Genomic DNA, 16,981 nt, shown 5'->3' with positions numbered 1-16,981 from the left:
GGTTAAATACTTGTTCACCATAAAACCCACTGTGTGACCTAGGAAAAGCTCTTCTCTCAGCCTAACCAAGGTCTACTGCAAAAATAAAGTGGGACAACCCCACGTATGTCACCATGAGATCTTTTCAGGAAGGCCAAGATATAGATCTAATAAATCAACTATTTACTTAATGTCCCTATTTGATTTTGGCTCGAGAGTCTGTCAATTATAAAAAATACATTGATTTCTCTGGATCTCTGCTTCATATGCAAATTATTTTGAGTATATAAACTAGAGAAAAAGTAGTTCACTAGCGTTTTATGACTGCGCACCTTGTCTTTGGCAAAGTCTAGAAAGCTTGCCATGATAAATCTGCTACAGAAACACACAAAGAGCCTGGTGGCGCCTTAAAGACTAACCGATTTGTTGCAGCAAGACGTTTTCTAGACCAAAAGCCACTTCGTCTGATGCATGTCTGATCCAGAAAAGATCCTGCTACAACAGTCGCTCTTAAAACCTTAAGGAGCCACAAGATTCTTGTTACCAGGGCCATACCAGCTCCCAGGGAGCGATAGGCAAGTGACGCCAGGGCCAAATTTCTCAAAGCCCCATACCCAGCCTGCAGGAAAACTGACTCAAGAGGCTGAAACACCTTGCTACTATTTCCAAATGACACATAAGCAGCGCAATGGCAACTACCCATGGAGGTCCCTGTGCAACTCAGAGGGTAAGGAGGCCTAAGTAGTAAGTGTGAGAATAGAAGACTTTCCATCATACACTGTTAGGGCGCTCAGGAAATAAAAGGAAGGCTAGCCGAAAAGATCCTTCACAATCCCCATGTTCCTTTGGTCAGTTTTCTGATCAGTCTTTTAAGACGTCCTTCCAATCCACACATATACCACCATTCATCGAAAGCCTTTCAGAAGCAGGAGCACATCTCTTTATTTTAGAAAAAACGCACAATGAAAAATTGAAGAAGCATTGCTTAAGACTTAGTATACAGTGGAAAGTAAATTTATATAAAGTAAATTGTATATATGCAGCCTCTCACAAAATAAAATTTCCCACCAGCCATTTACTGCTACTGTGTGGGAAACAGGGTACCCATGATAACCCCTTTTGCATCTCCTCTGGATGTAATTGCTGTATACTTATGTAGGAACTGCCTCTGTACCTTGACTTCTGGTTTTTGTTTTTTCCTGCTCTGCATGCTTTTGGGGCCAAGTGGGTTGTAGTTACCTGTTTTGGAACCCTAATAATAACAATAACAAATTCCCACCAGCGACACTAATCAAAATTAAACAACCGAGAAACCAGAGGCCTTTCTCCTGGGCATAGTTGGCCAATCGGTGTTAAAGAAGGATAGAACTTTCTTTATGTACACTACAGCAGCAGCAAGAATCCTCATTGCAAAGCATTGGAAGACACAAGACCTACCCACCTTGGAAGAATGGCAGATGCAACTAATAGACTATATGGAGATGGCGGAAATGACTGGCAGAATCCGAGACCAGGGAGAAGAGTCGGTGGAAGAAGATTGGAGGAAATTTAAAACTTATTTGCAGAAACATTGTAAAATTTTTGAATGTTGATGACATTGAAATGAACTGCAGGGGTTCTAGCAACAAGGTAAAATGTAAGATTGGATTAACAATAGACAAACTAATAGGACATGAATTTGCTGAACCAATTCTTAAAAGGGATACAAAAATGGGAGACGTGAGGAAGTCAGGAAAATAAGTTAACTAAAGAGGAGAAATCAAGAAAGAGGGAATTTTTGTTTTCTTTTATATGTGTTTTTCCTTTTTCCTTTTTTGTGCTTAATGTATTTTTGTATTTTGTAATTTTGTATCTTTTTCATTTTTGTATCTTTCTAAATTTTTCTATTGATAAAACCCAATATTATTTTTTTAAAAAATTAAACAACTGGTTCCGATATGCCTGCCACCAAGGCCTGATCTAAAATTCAAAATCATGAAGTAAAATTGGGGGAGGGGGATAATCACAGAACTCAAAAGGAAAATAGATATGTGGTGCTCATTGTCTAGAAGACTCAGCAAGCACACAATTCACTATTATCTGCAATTAAAGTTAGCTGTACGAGGTCAGTTACCGGTACTTCCCATGTATCCTTTGGAAAAAGCAGAATCAAGAGTCCCTGAAGTGGAAGGGTTATATACTAGGATATAAGCAGGAAAGTCTGTCAACTTTAGCTTTGTAGAGCTAGTTATTTGTTCATGCACGTCAGACGTTACTGTGGGATAACCAGTTTCATATAACCAACATGCTGAAGTCTAATTAATGCCAGAAGGGGTTAAGACCATAGAGAAAGCTGTCCTGCCAAGTTCAGCTCACCTTGGGAGGGACTAGGTAATCAAGCCTTTGTTCCCCTTCAGTCTACAGGAGGATGAACTCGGCATGTGATTAAGCTGGAGCTAAGCTAAACTGGAGCAACATGGCCCTCACAAGCCATAATTGTGTTCCTATACCAATAATCTCAGAACTTTACCACTTCCTAAGCCAAGTTTTACAATCTATGCAACTTTTCTCTGTGATGTATTGAAAAGCGCATGAACCTTACCTTTGGAGAGTTTGTTGGTAAACCATTTTTAACTTATTAACATGTTGGTTTTTCCTATGCAGAGGGAAGAGGGGACTATTTGGAACTCACTTGGAAAGATATCTTTTAAAGGTCTAACAGCCTATTTTCCATGCTTTGCTTTGCTGCATATTTTGTGATTTTCAACTTGCATCTTAGCATCCAGGAATTCTCCTTTTATACCTATATATTTTCCTTGAACCAGCAGACACAACATAACTTTACCTTGTACGATGAATAAAGCCTGTAACGAACAGAGATCACCGGCCTATTTGAAGAGACAATTGTGGCTTCTCCTAGCCTTCTCCCAACCAAAGCATTTCACAAATTTACTTGGATCACAGTACAAAAGGTTACATTCGTTATTAAATATCCATCATGATTATTCTAGATGTTGCAGTTTCTTTTGAACTAAAATTTCCAGTACGGTTACACTTGCTGAGTTTCTAATTTTACCAGTTTCAGTTACCTGATTTTTTAAATAAATAAAAATAAGCAGGCAGAAATCTGTCGTTTTTATCAGAAAGCAACGTTTCTCTTCAGAATATGTGTACTAAAACACAAAATCCTCAGTTTGAAAATCCCAAAATACAAATAACAAAAAGGAAAAAAAACATGGGGGGGGGGAGAGGAGCAAACTAGGATTTTTCTTTCTTCATGTTTTATATGAGCTTACAATGAACAGGAGTGGGAGTATTAGGACACTCAAAATAGTTCCCCAACCAAAAAGCTATTTCTATGTATTGGAGAAGTCAGTCAATTGTTACAAGGTACCTTTCATGGCCACAAAAAGGGTCAATCGCCACTACCATTTCTTCTTACATGAAAAAATGTTAAATATTAGTTTTGCCATTGATTATTCCCCACCCCATAAGGCACACTGATGGGAGGGAATGCGCAGAGGGAATGAGAGCACTCCTCACGCTCCGAAAGGCAAGAGTTATCAATATCCACTCCCTCTTTCAATTCTAGCAGTGCCAGTGTTACATACTAAGTACTTTTTTCTTTTACTAACAAGTTCACCAGGTTTGATGTTAAAGGTAAAGGTTAAGGTACCCCTGCCCGTACGGGCCAGTCTTGACAGACTCTAGGGTTGTGCACCCATCTCACTTAAGAGGCCGGGGGCCAGCGCTGTCCGGAGACACTTCCATGTCACGTGGCCAGCGTGACATCGCTGCTCTGGCAAGCCAGAGCCGCACACGGAAACGCCGTTTACCTTCCCACCAGTAAGCTGTCCCTTCCCGCCAGTAAGCACCCGGGGGTGCTTTCAAACTGCTAGGTTGGCAGGCGCTGGGACCAAGCAACGGGAGAGCACCCCGCCGCAGGGATTCGAACCGCCGACCTTTCGATCGGCAAGCCCTAGGCGCTGAGGCTTTTACCCACAGCGCCACCCGCGTCCCCATAGGTTTGATGTCACCGGTGCTGTTTTTCTGGGGAAAGGTGCTGCCGGAACTCACCATGAACGCCTCCCTCTTTTTTTAATAATGGCAATGGCACCCACCTGAGAGGTACCAATATACAGTGGTGCCCCGCAAGACGAATGCCTCGCAAGACAGAAAACTCGCTAGACGAAAGAGTTTTCCGTTTTGGAGGTGCTTCGCAAAACGAATTTCCTATGGGCTTGCTTCGCAAGACGACAATGTCTTGCGAGTTCCTGCTGGTTTTTTTCCTCCCCCCCCTTTTTCTAAGCCGCTAAGCTGCTTATCAGCTGATCCGATCAGCAGATAAGCCGCTAAAAGCCGCTAATAGTGCTAATCCGTCAATGGGCTTGCTTCGCAAGACGAAAAAACCGCTAGACGAAGAGAATCACAGAACGGATTCTTTTCGTCTTGCGAGGCACCACTGTACTGGCCCTGCACTTCGAAGTCTAAAAGACATCTGAAGGCAGCCCTGTTTAGGTAAGTTTTTAATGACTGATGTTTTAATGTGCCGTATTTTTCCATGTATTAGACGAGTTTTTTTGACTCAAAAATCATTTCAAAAAACAGGGGTCGTCCAATACACAGAGTGTTTCCTGCCCACAGCTGCATTGGGGGGGGGGGGAGAAGCTCAACAACTTTGGGCCATCTCCCCTCATTTTCTTAAAATTGAGTCGCTAAAAATAAGGGGGTCTTATACATGGAGGCGTCTTATAGATGGAAAAATACAGTATTTTTAATCTCTAGATAGAAGCCGCCCAGAGTGGCTGGGGAAACCCAGCCAGATGGGCTGCGTATAAATAATAAATTATTATTATTATTATTATTATTATTATTATTATTATTATTATTATTATTATTAGCCACCTGCAAAGGGGAAGGTGCACCATAATCCATGAACTTCTCTGTTCAATTTTTTCAAATATCTACTATACTGTTGAAGTATCGCAATATTCCCACTGGGTTTTTTCCCAGACACTTGCCTGCCATTAAGTTCCAGATTAAATAATCGACACTGTTATAGTTTGCTTTCTGTTAACAACATGAAGCCAGTGTTTGTTCTCAAACTTAAGCACAGTTTGATACACACACACCTGTAAGGATGTACGGCTGTGTTCCGCTTTGCATTCAAGTTATGGAATGCATCCTTCATGGCAGTCTCTAAAGTCAGGGGAAAGTGTTGTCTGTTGCCTCTGAAGAAGTTTCATTTCTCCACTCATTTCTCCAGTCAGAAGTTAAGAGAGTTTAGCAAATTAGAAGAAACAACTACAAAAGAAAAATGCAGTAGAAACATAAATCCATTTTTATGTGTATGTCGTGTTTTTGGCTCTCACAGTATCCCAGAAACAAAAGATAAAGTCAAGTAGATGTAAAACTCAAACATGCTATATTTACAGAATACATTAAGATCTATATAACCGAAGCAGCGCACACTGTGGTTGAAAACAAGGTTAAAAAGAAGTGGCACCAGCCAAGGAAATCAGTCTCAGTGCAATAAGAATGCAGGCAAATGGGAAAAATATTTTATTTTATATCAACCTATTTTATATAAAATACCGCCCCCCGGTACACCCACCTTCAAAACACAACAAATTATTCCCTTTCAGTAGGACAGTCGTTTGCTGTTTGCTAACTTTTTTCTGGTTCGTTGCTGTACACCCTGGTATCAAACATGTCTGAACACACAAAAGCTGCCTGAACTGACCATCAATACTCATGCGTTGCAGAATATACAGAATGGAACAACTGCCTCATGTAGCGTTTCAAAAATGAGATTGGCATATTAGGATTTTTGTTTCTTTTGTAAATACTGAGAGACTTTGATCCATTGTTTCTGTCGCCATAATTGCAATGTGCAAAGACACCACAAGAATCATCCTTCAAGGAACCTCAACTCAACCTAGTCATTAGAATACCAAGTGAGCTGGGAAATCCATCGCTAGAAAACCAATAACGGGGGGGGAAACACACCAAGGTGTGGATCACTGAGACAGGAATAACCAGCTAAACAAATATAAGATGGGGGACACCAGGCTTGTCAAAAAATCTAGGGGTCTTAGCAGACCGCAAGCTTAACATGAGTCAACAGAGTGATGAAGCAGCAAATAAAGCTACCGCATTTTTTGCTCTATAAGACTCACTTTTTCCCTCCTAAAAAGTAAGGGGAAACGTGTGTGCGTCTTATGGAGCAAATGCAGGCTGCGCAGCTATGCCAGAAGCCAGAACAGCAAGAGGGATCGCTGCTTTCACTGCGCAGCGATCCCTCTTGCTGTTCTGGCTTCTGAGATTCAGAATATTTTTTTTCTTGTTTTCCTCCTCCAAAAACTAGGTGCGTCTTGTGGTCTGATGCATCTTATAGAGCGAAAAATACGGTAACTGCAATTCTATGCAATTAGCAGAAGTATAGTGAATTGAACTGGACCCTGAGATAATCTGAGACCCGTTTTTGTGTGCCACCTCTGCAAGAGGAGGAGCTAATGCTGCAGAAAACAGAATCAGGATTCAAAATGATCTTAACAGATTGGAGAACTGGGCCTAAGCCAAAAAAATGAATTTTAACAGGGACAAATGTAAGGTTCTGCACTTAGGCAGGAAGAACCAGATGCACAAATGTAAGATGTGGGACACTTCACTTTATACATGTGAAAAGCATCTAGGGGTCTTAGTGTACCACAATCTTAACATGAGCCAACAATGTGATGCAGAAGCAAAAAAGCTAATGCTATTCTAGGCTGCATCAATGGAAGTCTAGTGTCCAGATCAAGGGAAGTATTAGTACCACTCAATTCTGCCTTAGTCAGACCACACTTGGATATCTGTCTCCAGTTCTGGGCACCACAATTTAAGGAGTGTATTGAGATGCTGGAATGCGTGCGGAAGAGGGCGACCAAGAATATCAATGGTCTGGAAACCAAGCCTTATGAGGAATAACTGAAGGAGTTGGGTATGTTTAGCCTGGAAAAGAGGAGCCTGAGAGGAGATACCATAGCCATCTTCCAATATCCAAAGGGCTGTCACAAGGAAGATGGAACAAGCTTTTTTTCCCCTGCTCTGGAGGGTAGGACTCAAACTAATGGTTTCAAGTTGCAAGCAAGGAGATTCTGACTAAACATATATCATCACTGAAACCAAGTATGCTTCCTTTTACCGCCAACACAGAACATAGGTGGGAAGAAGCAAGACATGCTGAAGATTAATTGGTTCTTGAGTATGGTTTTTTTTTATAGATGTATGGTTTTGTTGTTGTTTCACAAGAAACTAAATCTTCTGGAGCATATGTGTTTAAGAGGCAAAGTCCAGAAAGTGTGGCAAGTGGCTTTTACACCAAGACCAAGATCTGGAGACTCTTAAATACACGCACTTCCCAATTTTCTACATGCATCACTTCCAACACTATGACAAAGCCAACTGGTCCCAATTCCAGCTTTTAGGAGAGTAGTAGGCAATAGAGAAGGCTGCTGCTGAAAATAATTACTCCTAATTGCTGTGCAACTGAAGCTCCCTGGACAACTCCTGAGATGCACAGGCCATCATGTCATCACTAAAGGTGGAGCTGGGATTACATAATTTACTTTCCTAAATTTCCTGTGTTACAGCCCTGTGATCCCTGGATGAAAGGCAGTATAGAAATTTAATAAAATAAAAATTAACCATCAACTTAGCCAGTCCGCCCCCCCTCCCCAATACCACTGCTGCATTTCCATAGGAGAAAAGACAACAAACCAAGAGACTGGATATCAATAACCCTCCAATTGTGAAGCGCTCAGTGATTATTTCTTTCCACCCCCTTGATCCACATTGTGAAAACAACAGCAACGAAACATTGGGGCAACTTGATGCATATTAAAATCTGTAACTGCATAATTTATAATATAGCATGGGGGGGGGAGAAGAGAACACACACTAAACCGGGAAACCAGGAATTCCCCCTCCAAACTTTTATTTGCTACATTCAACTCCTAATGCTTGACAGCAAGCGAAACAAAAACCAGTTTGCCAACTTCACACACACACACAAAAACTATGAACATATGCTGTTCCACATTTTAAGCTCACCTAAGTCATCGTTCTTTTTTTCTCACTTCCTCTCAACAACTCTCATGCAAACCTACCTGTCACGGCTGTTGTAAGGCTATAGGAAGTGGTACAAAATGCATGAAAAGTCACCAAATTTTCCTTCCTTTGAAGCAAAGTGATGCATCTTTGTACAGCGACAGATTTTGTTCTCTGCCTGCCCTCTCAAAATAGCAAAATGCTTACAGATTTATTTTTCCCCACAGATGCTTTTCCCCACATGGGGTGGAGGATTCTTTAACAATCCTCTACACTTTCTGTGTAGTGAACTCTGCAGAAAATGAGAGTATCTGATCTGAAATCAAGATTACAAAGAAACAGAAGCCACTGGCCAGAAATGAAAGGCAAAGGAGGGGGAAACTGCAGTTTTTAGGACTCCAGGGATTCCTGGTGTCCAGACAACTCGCCCATCAATCATAGCTCTGACTCTACCTATTATCTAAAAGGCAGGAAGAGCAAGGCTGGCTTAGCCCACAGAAACTGCTTAAAAAGCTAAGACTTGCCTGTCGTTTTGCTTTAGGGGTCTGATAAGACAAGAAAGAAAGAAAGAAAGAAAGAAAGAAAGAAAGAAAGAAAGAAAGAAAGAAAGAAAGCTAAGAGTCTGGGGCCCTCCTGGCTTCGGGGTTGGTATATGTGCACCCCCCCCTCTCAACAGCCCTGGCTCTTGGATTCTAACTTGCCACTATTCTCAAGCGGCTTCTGTGACCAGCAACATTTAATGCCCAGGTACAGCCACTCCTAAACCTAGACAGCATCTTAAAAAGCAGAGACAAAATTAAGGGAGAGAAGAATAACAGAGACCTCATTGTGGGAGTTTACTATAGATCCCCAAGCCAAACGGAGGACATAGATGATGCCTTCCTGGAACAGATGGCCAAGCATGCAAAAGGAAGGGAGATAGTAGTAATGGGGGACTTCAATTACCCGGATATTTGTTGGACGTCAAACTCAGCCAAGAGCATAAGGTCAAACAGATTCCTCACTGGCCTTGCAGACAACTTCATTGTCCAGAAAGTGGGAGAAGCAACAAGAGGAACAGCCATTTTAGATCTGGTCCTAACCAATGTTGATGACCTGGTTAGTGGGGTAGAAGTGGAAGGATCATTAGGCGCGAGTGATCATGCTCTTCTGAAGTTTACTATACAGCGGAAAGGAGCAGCCAAGCATACTAGGACTCAATTTCTTGACTTTAAGAAAGCCGACTTCATAAAACTTAGGGAAGTGCTGGGTGAGATCCCATGGACAGCAATACTAAAAGGAAAGGGAGTTCATGATGGCTGGGAGTTTGTTAAGAGGGAGATAGTAAAAGCACAACGTCAGGCAATACCAATGAGACGGAAACATGGAAGGTGCCTAAAGAAGCCAGGGTGGCTATCTAAAGAACTTTTAACTGAATTAAGATTAAAAAAGGATGTGTACAAAAAATGGAAAAGGGGGGAAACCACCAAAGAGGAATTCAAACAAATAGCCAGCACGTGTAGACACAAAGTCAGAAAAGCTAAAGCACAGAATGAACTCAGGCTTGCTAGAGAGGTTAAAAGCAACAAAAAAGGCTTTTATGGGTATGTCCGTAGCAAAAGGAAGAACAAAGAAACAGTGGGGTCACTGAGAGTAGAAGATGGTGAAATGCAAACAGGGGACATAGAAAGGGCTGAAATCCTCAATGCCTTCTTTGCCTCAGTCTTCTCCGATAAAGAAAACAATGCCCGACCTGAAGAATTTGGAGAAAATGATTCAGCAAAGGAAACACAGCCCAGAATAACTAAGGAGATAGTACAAGAATATTTGGCTAGTTTAGATGTATTCAAGTCTCCAGGGCCAGATGAACTGCATCCAAGAGTATTAAAAGAACTGGCAGATGTGATCTCAGAACCACTGGCAGTCATCTTTGAGAATTCCTGGAGAACAGGCGAAGTCCCGGCAGACTGGAGGAGGGCAAATGTTGTCCCTATTTTCAAAAAGGGGAAAAGAGAGGACCCAAATAATTACCGCCCAGTCAGTCTGACATCAATAACAGGGAAGATTCTGGAGCAGATCATTAAGCAAAAAGTCTGTGAGCACCTAGAAAGGAATGCTGTGATCACCAATAGTCAGCATGGATTTCTGAAAAATAAGTCATGTCAGACTAACCTGATCTCGTTTTTTGACAGAATTACAAGCCTGGTAGATGAAGGGAACGCAGTGGATGTAGCCTACCTTGATTTCAGCAAGGCATTTGACAAGGTGCCCCATGATATTCTTGTAAAGAAGCTGGTAAAATGTGGTCTTGACTATGCTACCACTCAGTGGATTTGTAACTGGCTGACTGACCGAACCCAAAGGGTGCTCATCAATGGTTCCTCTTCATCCTGGAGAAGAGTGACTAGTGGGGTGCCACAGGGTTCTGTCTTGGGCCCGGTCTTATTCAACATCTTTATCAACGACTTGGATGATGGACTCAAGGGCATCCTGATCAAATTTGCAGATGACACCAAACTGGGAGGGGTGGCTAACACCCCAGAGGACAGGATCACACTTCAAAACGACCTTGACAGATTAGAGAACTGGGCAAAAACAAACAAAATGAATTTTAACAGGGAGAAATGTAAAGTATTGCACTTGGGCAAAAAAAATGAGAGGCACAAATACAAGATGGGGGACACCTGGCTTGAGAGCAGTACATGTGAAAAGGATCTAGGAGTCTTGGTTGACCACAAACTTGACATGAGCCAACAGTGTGACGCGGCAGCTAAAAAAGCCAATGCAATTCTGGGCCTCATCAATAGGAGTATAGCATCTAGATCAAGGGAAGTAATAGTGCCACTGTATTCTGCTCTGGTCAGACCTCACCTGGAGTACTGTGTCCAGTTCTGGGCACCACAATTCAAGAAGGACACTGACAAACTGGAACGTGTCCAGAGGAGGGCAACCAAAATGGTCAAAGGCCTGGAAACGATGCCTTATGAGGAACGGCTAAGGGAGCTGGGCATGTTTAGCCTGGAGAAGAGGAGGTTAAGGGGTGATATGATAGCCATGTTCAAATATATAAAAGGATGTCACATAGAGGAGGGAGAAAGGTTGTTTTCTGCTGCTCCAGAGAAGCGGACACGGAGCAATGGATCCAAACTACAAGAAAGAAGATTCCACCTAAACATTAGGAAGAACTTCCTGACAGTAAGAGCTGTTCGACAGTGGAATTTGCTGCCAAGGAGTGTGGTGGAGTCTCCTACTTTGGAGGTCTTTAAGCAGAGGCTTGACAACCATATGTCAGGAGTGCTCTGATGGTGTTTCCTGCTTGGCAGGGGGTTGGACTCGATGGCCCTTGTGGTCTCTTCCAACTCTATGATTCTATGATTCTATGATTCTATGATTCTATGACATTAACTTGCCAACAAAGGTCTGTATAGTTAAAGCTATGGTTTTCCCAGTAGTGATGTATGGAAGTGAGAACTGGACCATCAAGAAGGCTGATCGCCGAAGAATTGATGCTTTTGAATTATGGTGCTGGAGGAGACTTGAGAGTCCCATGGACTGCAAGAAGATCAAACCTCTCCATTCTGAAGGAAATCAGCCCTGGAAGGACAGATCCTAAAGCTGAGGCTCCAATACTTTGGCCACCTCATGAGAAGAGAAGACTCCCTGGAAAAGACCCTGATGTTGGGAAAGATGGAGGGCACAAGGAGAAGAGGACGACAGAGGACGAGATGGTTGGACAATGTTCTCGAAGCTGCCAACATGAGTTTGACCAAGCTGTGGGAGGCAGTGGAAGACAGGAGTGCCTGGCGTGCTCTGGTCCATGGAGTCACAAAAAGTCGGACACGACTAAACAACAACAACAACACAGCCACTCCTGGACCAGCCTGGCCTCGGTTGTCCATGGTCTAGTGACCACCTGCTTAGGCTAGAAAAATGTGATCTATTATGGGGCTGCCCTATAAAATAGGCCGCAGGCTGAAGCTAATACAGATAGTAAGTGGGGCAGTCCAATGGGACCACATGTCAGTAGCTGTCACAGATCCCACCTCACTAACTGCTCCCAATTAAATATAGCGGGCCCACCTCACTGTCTGCTAATTAAATGAATGTCTACAATTTGCCACATGCTATCTGGAAGTAGAAGACATCTACTTCTGCTTCATTGACTATGCAAAAGCCTTTGACTGCGTCGACCACTGCAAACTATGGCAAGCTCTTAAAGAAATGGGAGTGCCTGATCACCTCATCTGTCTCCTGAGAAATCTCTATGTGGGACAAGAAGCTGCAGTTAGAACTGGATATGGAACAACTGATTGGTTCAAAATTGGGAAAGGAGTACAGCAAGGCTGTATATTGTCTCCCTGCTTATTTAACTTATATGCAGAATTCATCATGCGAAAGGCTGGGCTGGATGAATCCCTAGCCGGAATTAAGATTGCTGGAAGAAATAGCAACAACCTCAGATATGCAGATGGCACAACCTTGATGGCAGAAAGTGAGGAGAAATTAAAGAACCTTTTAATGAGGGTGAAAGAGGAGAGCGCAAAATATGGTCTGAAGCTCAACATAAAAAAAAACGAAGATCATGGCCACTGGTCCCATCACCTCCTGGCAAGTAGAAGGGGAAGAAATGGAGGCAGTGAGAGATTCTACTTTCTTGGGCTCCATGATCACTGCAGATGGTGACAGCAGCCACAAAATTAAAAGACGCCTGCTTCTTGGGAGAAAAGCAATGACCAACCTAGATAGCATCTTAAAAAGCAGAGACATCACCTTGCCAACAAAGGTCTGTATAGTTAAAGCTATGTTTTTCCCAGTAGTGATGTATGGAAGTGAGAGAGGACGAGATGGTTGGACAGTGTTCTTGAAAGGATGAGTTTGACCAAACTGCGGAAGGCAGTGGAAGACAGGAGTGCCTGGCGTGCTCTGGTCCATGGAGTCACGAAGAGTTGGACACGACTAAACGACTAAACAACAACAAATCTGGTTTGGGGGGGGGTCTTGTGTGAGGGAAACTGTATTCTATTTTGCAGCCTGCTGTTTAGTGTGGATTCGGCATGTTGAAAGTCCGCTTTGGGGCCTAATTTGGCCCGCCAGTCGGTTTAATCCGGTCCCTGTGGCAGTTTATTTCCTGGGGTAAAATCTCCCCAAAAAGCTCAACAACTTAAATCCAAAAAAGAAAAAAAGAAAAAAGGTTGGCCCTCACACATGTTCACTTCATCAGATCTGGCCCACTTTGAAAAAAGTTTGGGCACCCCTTACTTGAGAAGTAAGAGGCTCCTGGAAATAGAAGGACATGATTTAAGGTTCGGATGGCTTGGATATTTGCAGTACGACAAAGTTACATTTAACGTGGACTTTAAAAGCTACTTTATTAGAAGTGCCATATTAAGAATCCAGAATAAACTCCTAGTAAAGGTAAAGGGACCCCTGACCATTAGGTCCAGTCATGGATAACTCTGGGGTTGCGGTGCTCATCTCGCTATATTGGCGAAGGGAGCTGGTGTACATGTGTCCAGCATGACTAAGCCGCTTCTGGCGAAACCAGAGCAGCGCACGGAAACGCTGTTTACCTTCCCGCCGGAGCGGTACCTATTTATCGACTTGCACTTTGACGTGCTTTCGAACTGCTAGGCTGGCAGGAGCAGGGACCGAGCAACGGGAGCTCACCCCATCGCAGGGATTCGAACCGCCGACCTTCTGATCAGCAAGTCCTAGGCTCTGTGGTTTAACCCACAGCGCCATCCGCGTCCATAAATATAAACTTGGGTTGTACCAAAAGACACCTTTATGGATTTCATCACGAGAAGTCTTCTACAGAAAAGAGATGAGAGGCAAAGAGAAATGGACAAAATACCAAGAATTATTAGAACTGCATCAAGGAGAATATAAAATTAAAACAAGGGAATAACAAATAGTGGAAGGTTATAATCTGAAGTGGTTTTCTTATATGCAATCAGCAGAGAGGTTTAAATTGGATAAAAAGACTTTTGGTTCAGAGAATGTAAAGACGGATTTTGAAATTCAACTGTGTACTGATTATGAACATGTTACTGTGAACACATATAAACTTTTGTTGGAATTTGAAACAGAAGAAGTTAATGTATGTTTAAATGGGTATTAGTGCAAAACCACAACTGGGTACAGCCCATATTGTTCTACTACTGATGGCATACTGGGCAGATGAGTATTTTTCAATTTCTGTCAACTGTTAATTTAGCTAATGTGCTGGAATATTTTTTTAAAGGAGCTCAAAGTTCAAGACAGAAACCCCTGCATGAATGAAGATCTCATGTATACTATGACATCTCTCTAAAGCATAACTAAATGAAGTCATTTATCTCTATTGTATGAAGAAGATTCCCCCATTCAGAGTTTAGCTATTATTGGATCACAGGCTGCTCAAATCTCCAAAAACTTCACAAGCAGTAAAATTTACAAGTTTAAGACTGATCTGTTTTTATTTTAAAGAAAGTCATACTTGCTGCTTGTAAACTTTAACATGTAGCAGTAACTCCTTTCTCATGAACACAAACAGACTGTTTGAGCTACGAATCTATTATTGATGCCTTTCTAAGAATAAAGAGATCCAGTTTGCTTACATAGTCCACACATTTTGTTATATGCGACCATTTCAAGGCTGTTGATATTTACAAAGTAATTGTTACTACTTTGCCAGCAGATCCCCCCCCCCCCGATTCCTTTAGTTTACTTTAAATAAACTGATAATAACCCAATTCCCATTTTGTGGTTAATTTTAAGGAATATTTTCCAAATGGCGAAGCAGAAACAGTAAAGATTCTAGCATAATAATAATAATAATAATAATTTATTATTTATACCCCGCCCATCTGGCTGGGTTTCCCCAGCCACCCCGGGCGGCTTCCAAAATATTAAAATACTGTGATACATCAAACATTAAAAGCTTCCCTAAAGAGGGCTGCCTTCAGATGTCTTCTAAAATTGTAGTTGTTGTTCTCTTTGACATCTGGTGGGAGGGCGTTCCACAGGGAGGGTGCCACTACCGAGAAGGCCCTCTGCCTGGTTCCCTGTAACTTGGCTTCTTGCAGTGAGGGAACCGCCAGAAGGCCCTCGGTGCTGGACCTCAGTGATCACCAAAACGTCAACAGAAATTTGGGGAACAATAGCAAGAAAAGTATGGTTAACACCTTCCTGAAATGCAGATCTGTGTAGTGTGAGTGAGCCTGCTGGGCCTAAAGACCCAATGGTAGAAAGAAAGATGTTAAATTATTTTTGTATGCCACAACTGCTGCCCGTATTTTGTTAGCTAAAAAGTGGAAAACCCAAGAATTACCAACAATAGAAGAATGGCAGATGAAGATGATGGATTTTTCGGAGCTAGCCGACCTAACCGGAAGAGTCCGCGACCAGAAGGAGGAGTATCATCAGGAAGAGTGGATTAAATTTAATGATTATCTAGCTAAATTTGTTAAGTGAAATTAACTGAAAACAGCTTGCAGATACTTAATTGGCTTGGGATTTTATTTATGTTAAGTGATGAATTAATATGTTTAATTCCATAAGGTGAAGATTTAAGGATGTTGATGTCTAAGTTAAATTTTATAAGAATTGGGATTTGGAAAACCGTTAAAAGGACATGCAATGAAATTCAACCAAGGGGAAGCGAGGAAGTCACTTAAAGTTAATAACTGTAATTTTCAATAAGTCTATGATTTATGTTTCTTTGTCTTATGTGTTTGTCCGTTTGTTTATAATATTGTGAAAACTAATAAAAAAAAGTTTTCGAAAAAGAAAGACCCAATGGTAGAGTGAAGGCAGGGAAGAGACCAGGGAAGGAGGCAGTGATCCCAGCATTCCTCTGTCTACACACTCATCAAGCAGAAATCAGGCACTAAAACTCAGACAATTATGAATAAAGAAACAATAGCGAGAAGAAAACAAAACTCTCCTTCCCAAAGTGAAACTGTAGCATTAAAAATTTGCCTTGAGGTAGGACTTAAAATTGCATAAATGAGGTAGGGATCGCAGTCAACACTTAATACTTTGTCGCAGTTGGTTAACAGAATATGTCCCCAACAGGCCAACTCACAATTCTCACAGATCTACACTTCAGGTCGGTGCCAACCATACAATCTCATGAAGTGGGAGTTTGACTGTTGGGCTGGACAACAGCTAATCCCAACTAGGGCAGGACCCTGACTGCAATTATATGTGACAATTAACATGGAAGGACCAGTCCTTATGACCACTAAGTCCGAGTAAAAAATGCGTTTCCGAGCACAATTCAAAGTGTTGGTGCTGACCTTTAAAGCCCTAAACAGCCTCGGTCCTGTATACCTGAAGGAGCGTCTCCACCCCCATCGTTCTGCCCGGACACTGAGATCCAGCGCCGAGGGCCTTCTGGCGGTTCCCTCATTGCGAGAAGTAAGGTTACAGGGAACCAGGCAGAGGGCCTTCTCGGTAGTGGCGCCTACCCTGTGGAACGCCCTCCCAGCAGATGTCAAGGCAATAAACAACTATTTTACTTTTAAAAGACAACTGAAGGCGGCCCTGTTTAGAGAAGTTTTTAATGTCTAATGCTGTATTGTTTTTTATATTCAGTTGGAAGCCGCCCAGATGGGTGGGGTATAAATTAATAATAATAATAATTATTATTATTATTATTATTATTATTATTATTATTATTATTATGCCACGGAAAGCACTGAAATCAGAAACCAGCCTGGCTGTGGTTACAAACACTATAAAATGGACTTCGGGAGATATGAGCCTTAAGGATGTTTTGCGCAGTGACTCAATCAGTGGTTTTTGAACAGCAATCAGGATTTTAGAATCATAGAATCATAGAATCATAGAATCATAGAGTTGGAAGAGACCACAAGGGCCATCGAGTCCAACCCCCTGCCAAGCAGGAAACACCATCAGAGAACTCCTGACATATGGTTGTCAAGCCTCTGCTTAAAGACCTCCAAAG

General features: G+C 42.1%; 1 protein-coding gene and 1 long non-coding RNA gene across 4 annotated transcripts in view; one reads left to right on the top strand and one right to left on the bottom strand.

Annotated features, from left to right (window-relative positions):
• The window catches only part of TSC22D1 (TSC22 domain family member 1), a 72,007-nt gene that overhangs the window by 38,311 nt on the left and 16,715 nt on the right, over nucleotides 1-16,981 (bottom strand). The window contains exon 1 of one of the 3 annotated variants that reach the window (XM_081191589.1): nucleotides 5,091-5,164. The exons of 1 other annotated variant lie outside the window; for it this stretch is intronic. In XM_081191589.1, coding sequence (XP_081047715.1) covers nucleotides 5,091-5,149 — 59 coding nt within the window. In that variant the 5' untranslated portion in view covers nucleotides 5,150-5,164. Of the gene's footprint in view, nucleotides 1-5,090; nucleotides 5,165-5,234; nucleotides 5,263-16,981 lie in introns of those variants that run through there. One more of the 3 variants, XM_081191586.1, reaches the window with a different exon arrangement.
• On the top strand, nucleotides 1,900-5,084 carry LOC308585870. Its single transcript, XR_014007652.1, has 3 exons — nucleotides 1,900-3,604; nucleotides 3,984-4,086; nucleotides 4,415-5,084. It is a non-coding gene; the product is annotated as an uncharacterized lncRNA (long non-coding RNA).

This window comes from Podarcis bocagei (genome assembly GCF_964188305.1).
Source record: "Podarcis bocagei genome assembly, chromosome: 4".
In the NCBI taxonomy this organism is placed as follows: domain Eukaryota; kingdom Metazoa; phylum Chordata; class Lepidosauria; order Squamata; family Lacertidae; genus Podarcis; species Podarcis bocagei.
The sequence above is the reverse complement of the archived record's forward strand: the minus strand, read 5'-3'. Positions and strand labels throughout refer to the sequence as shown.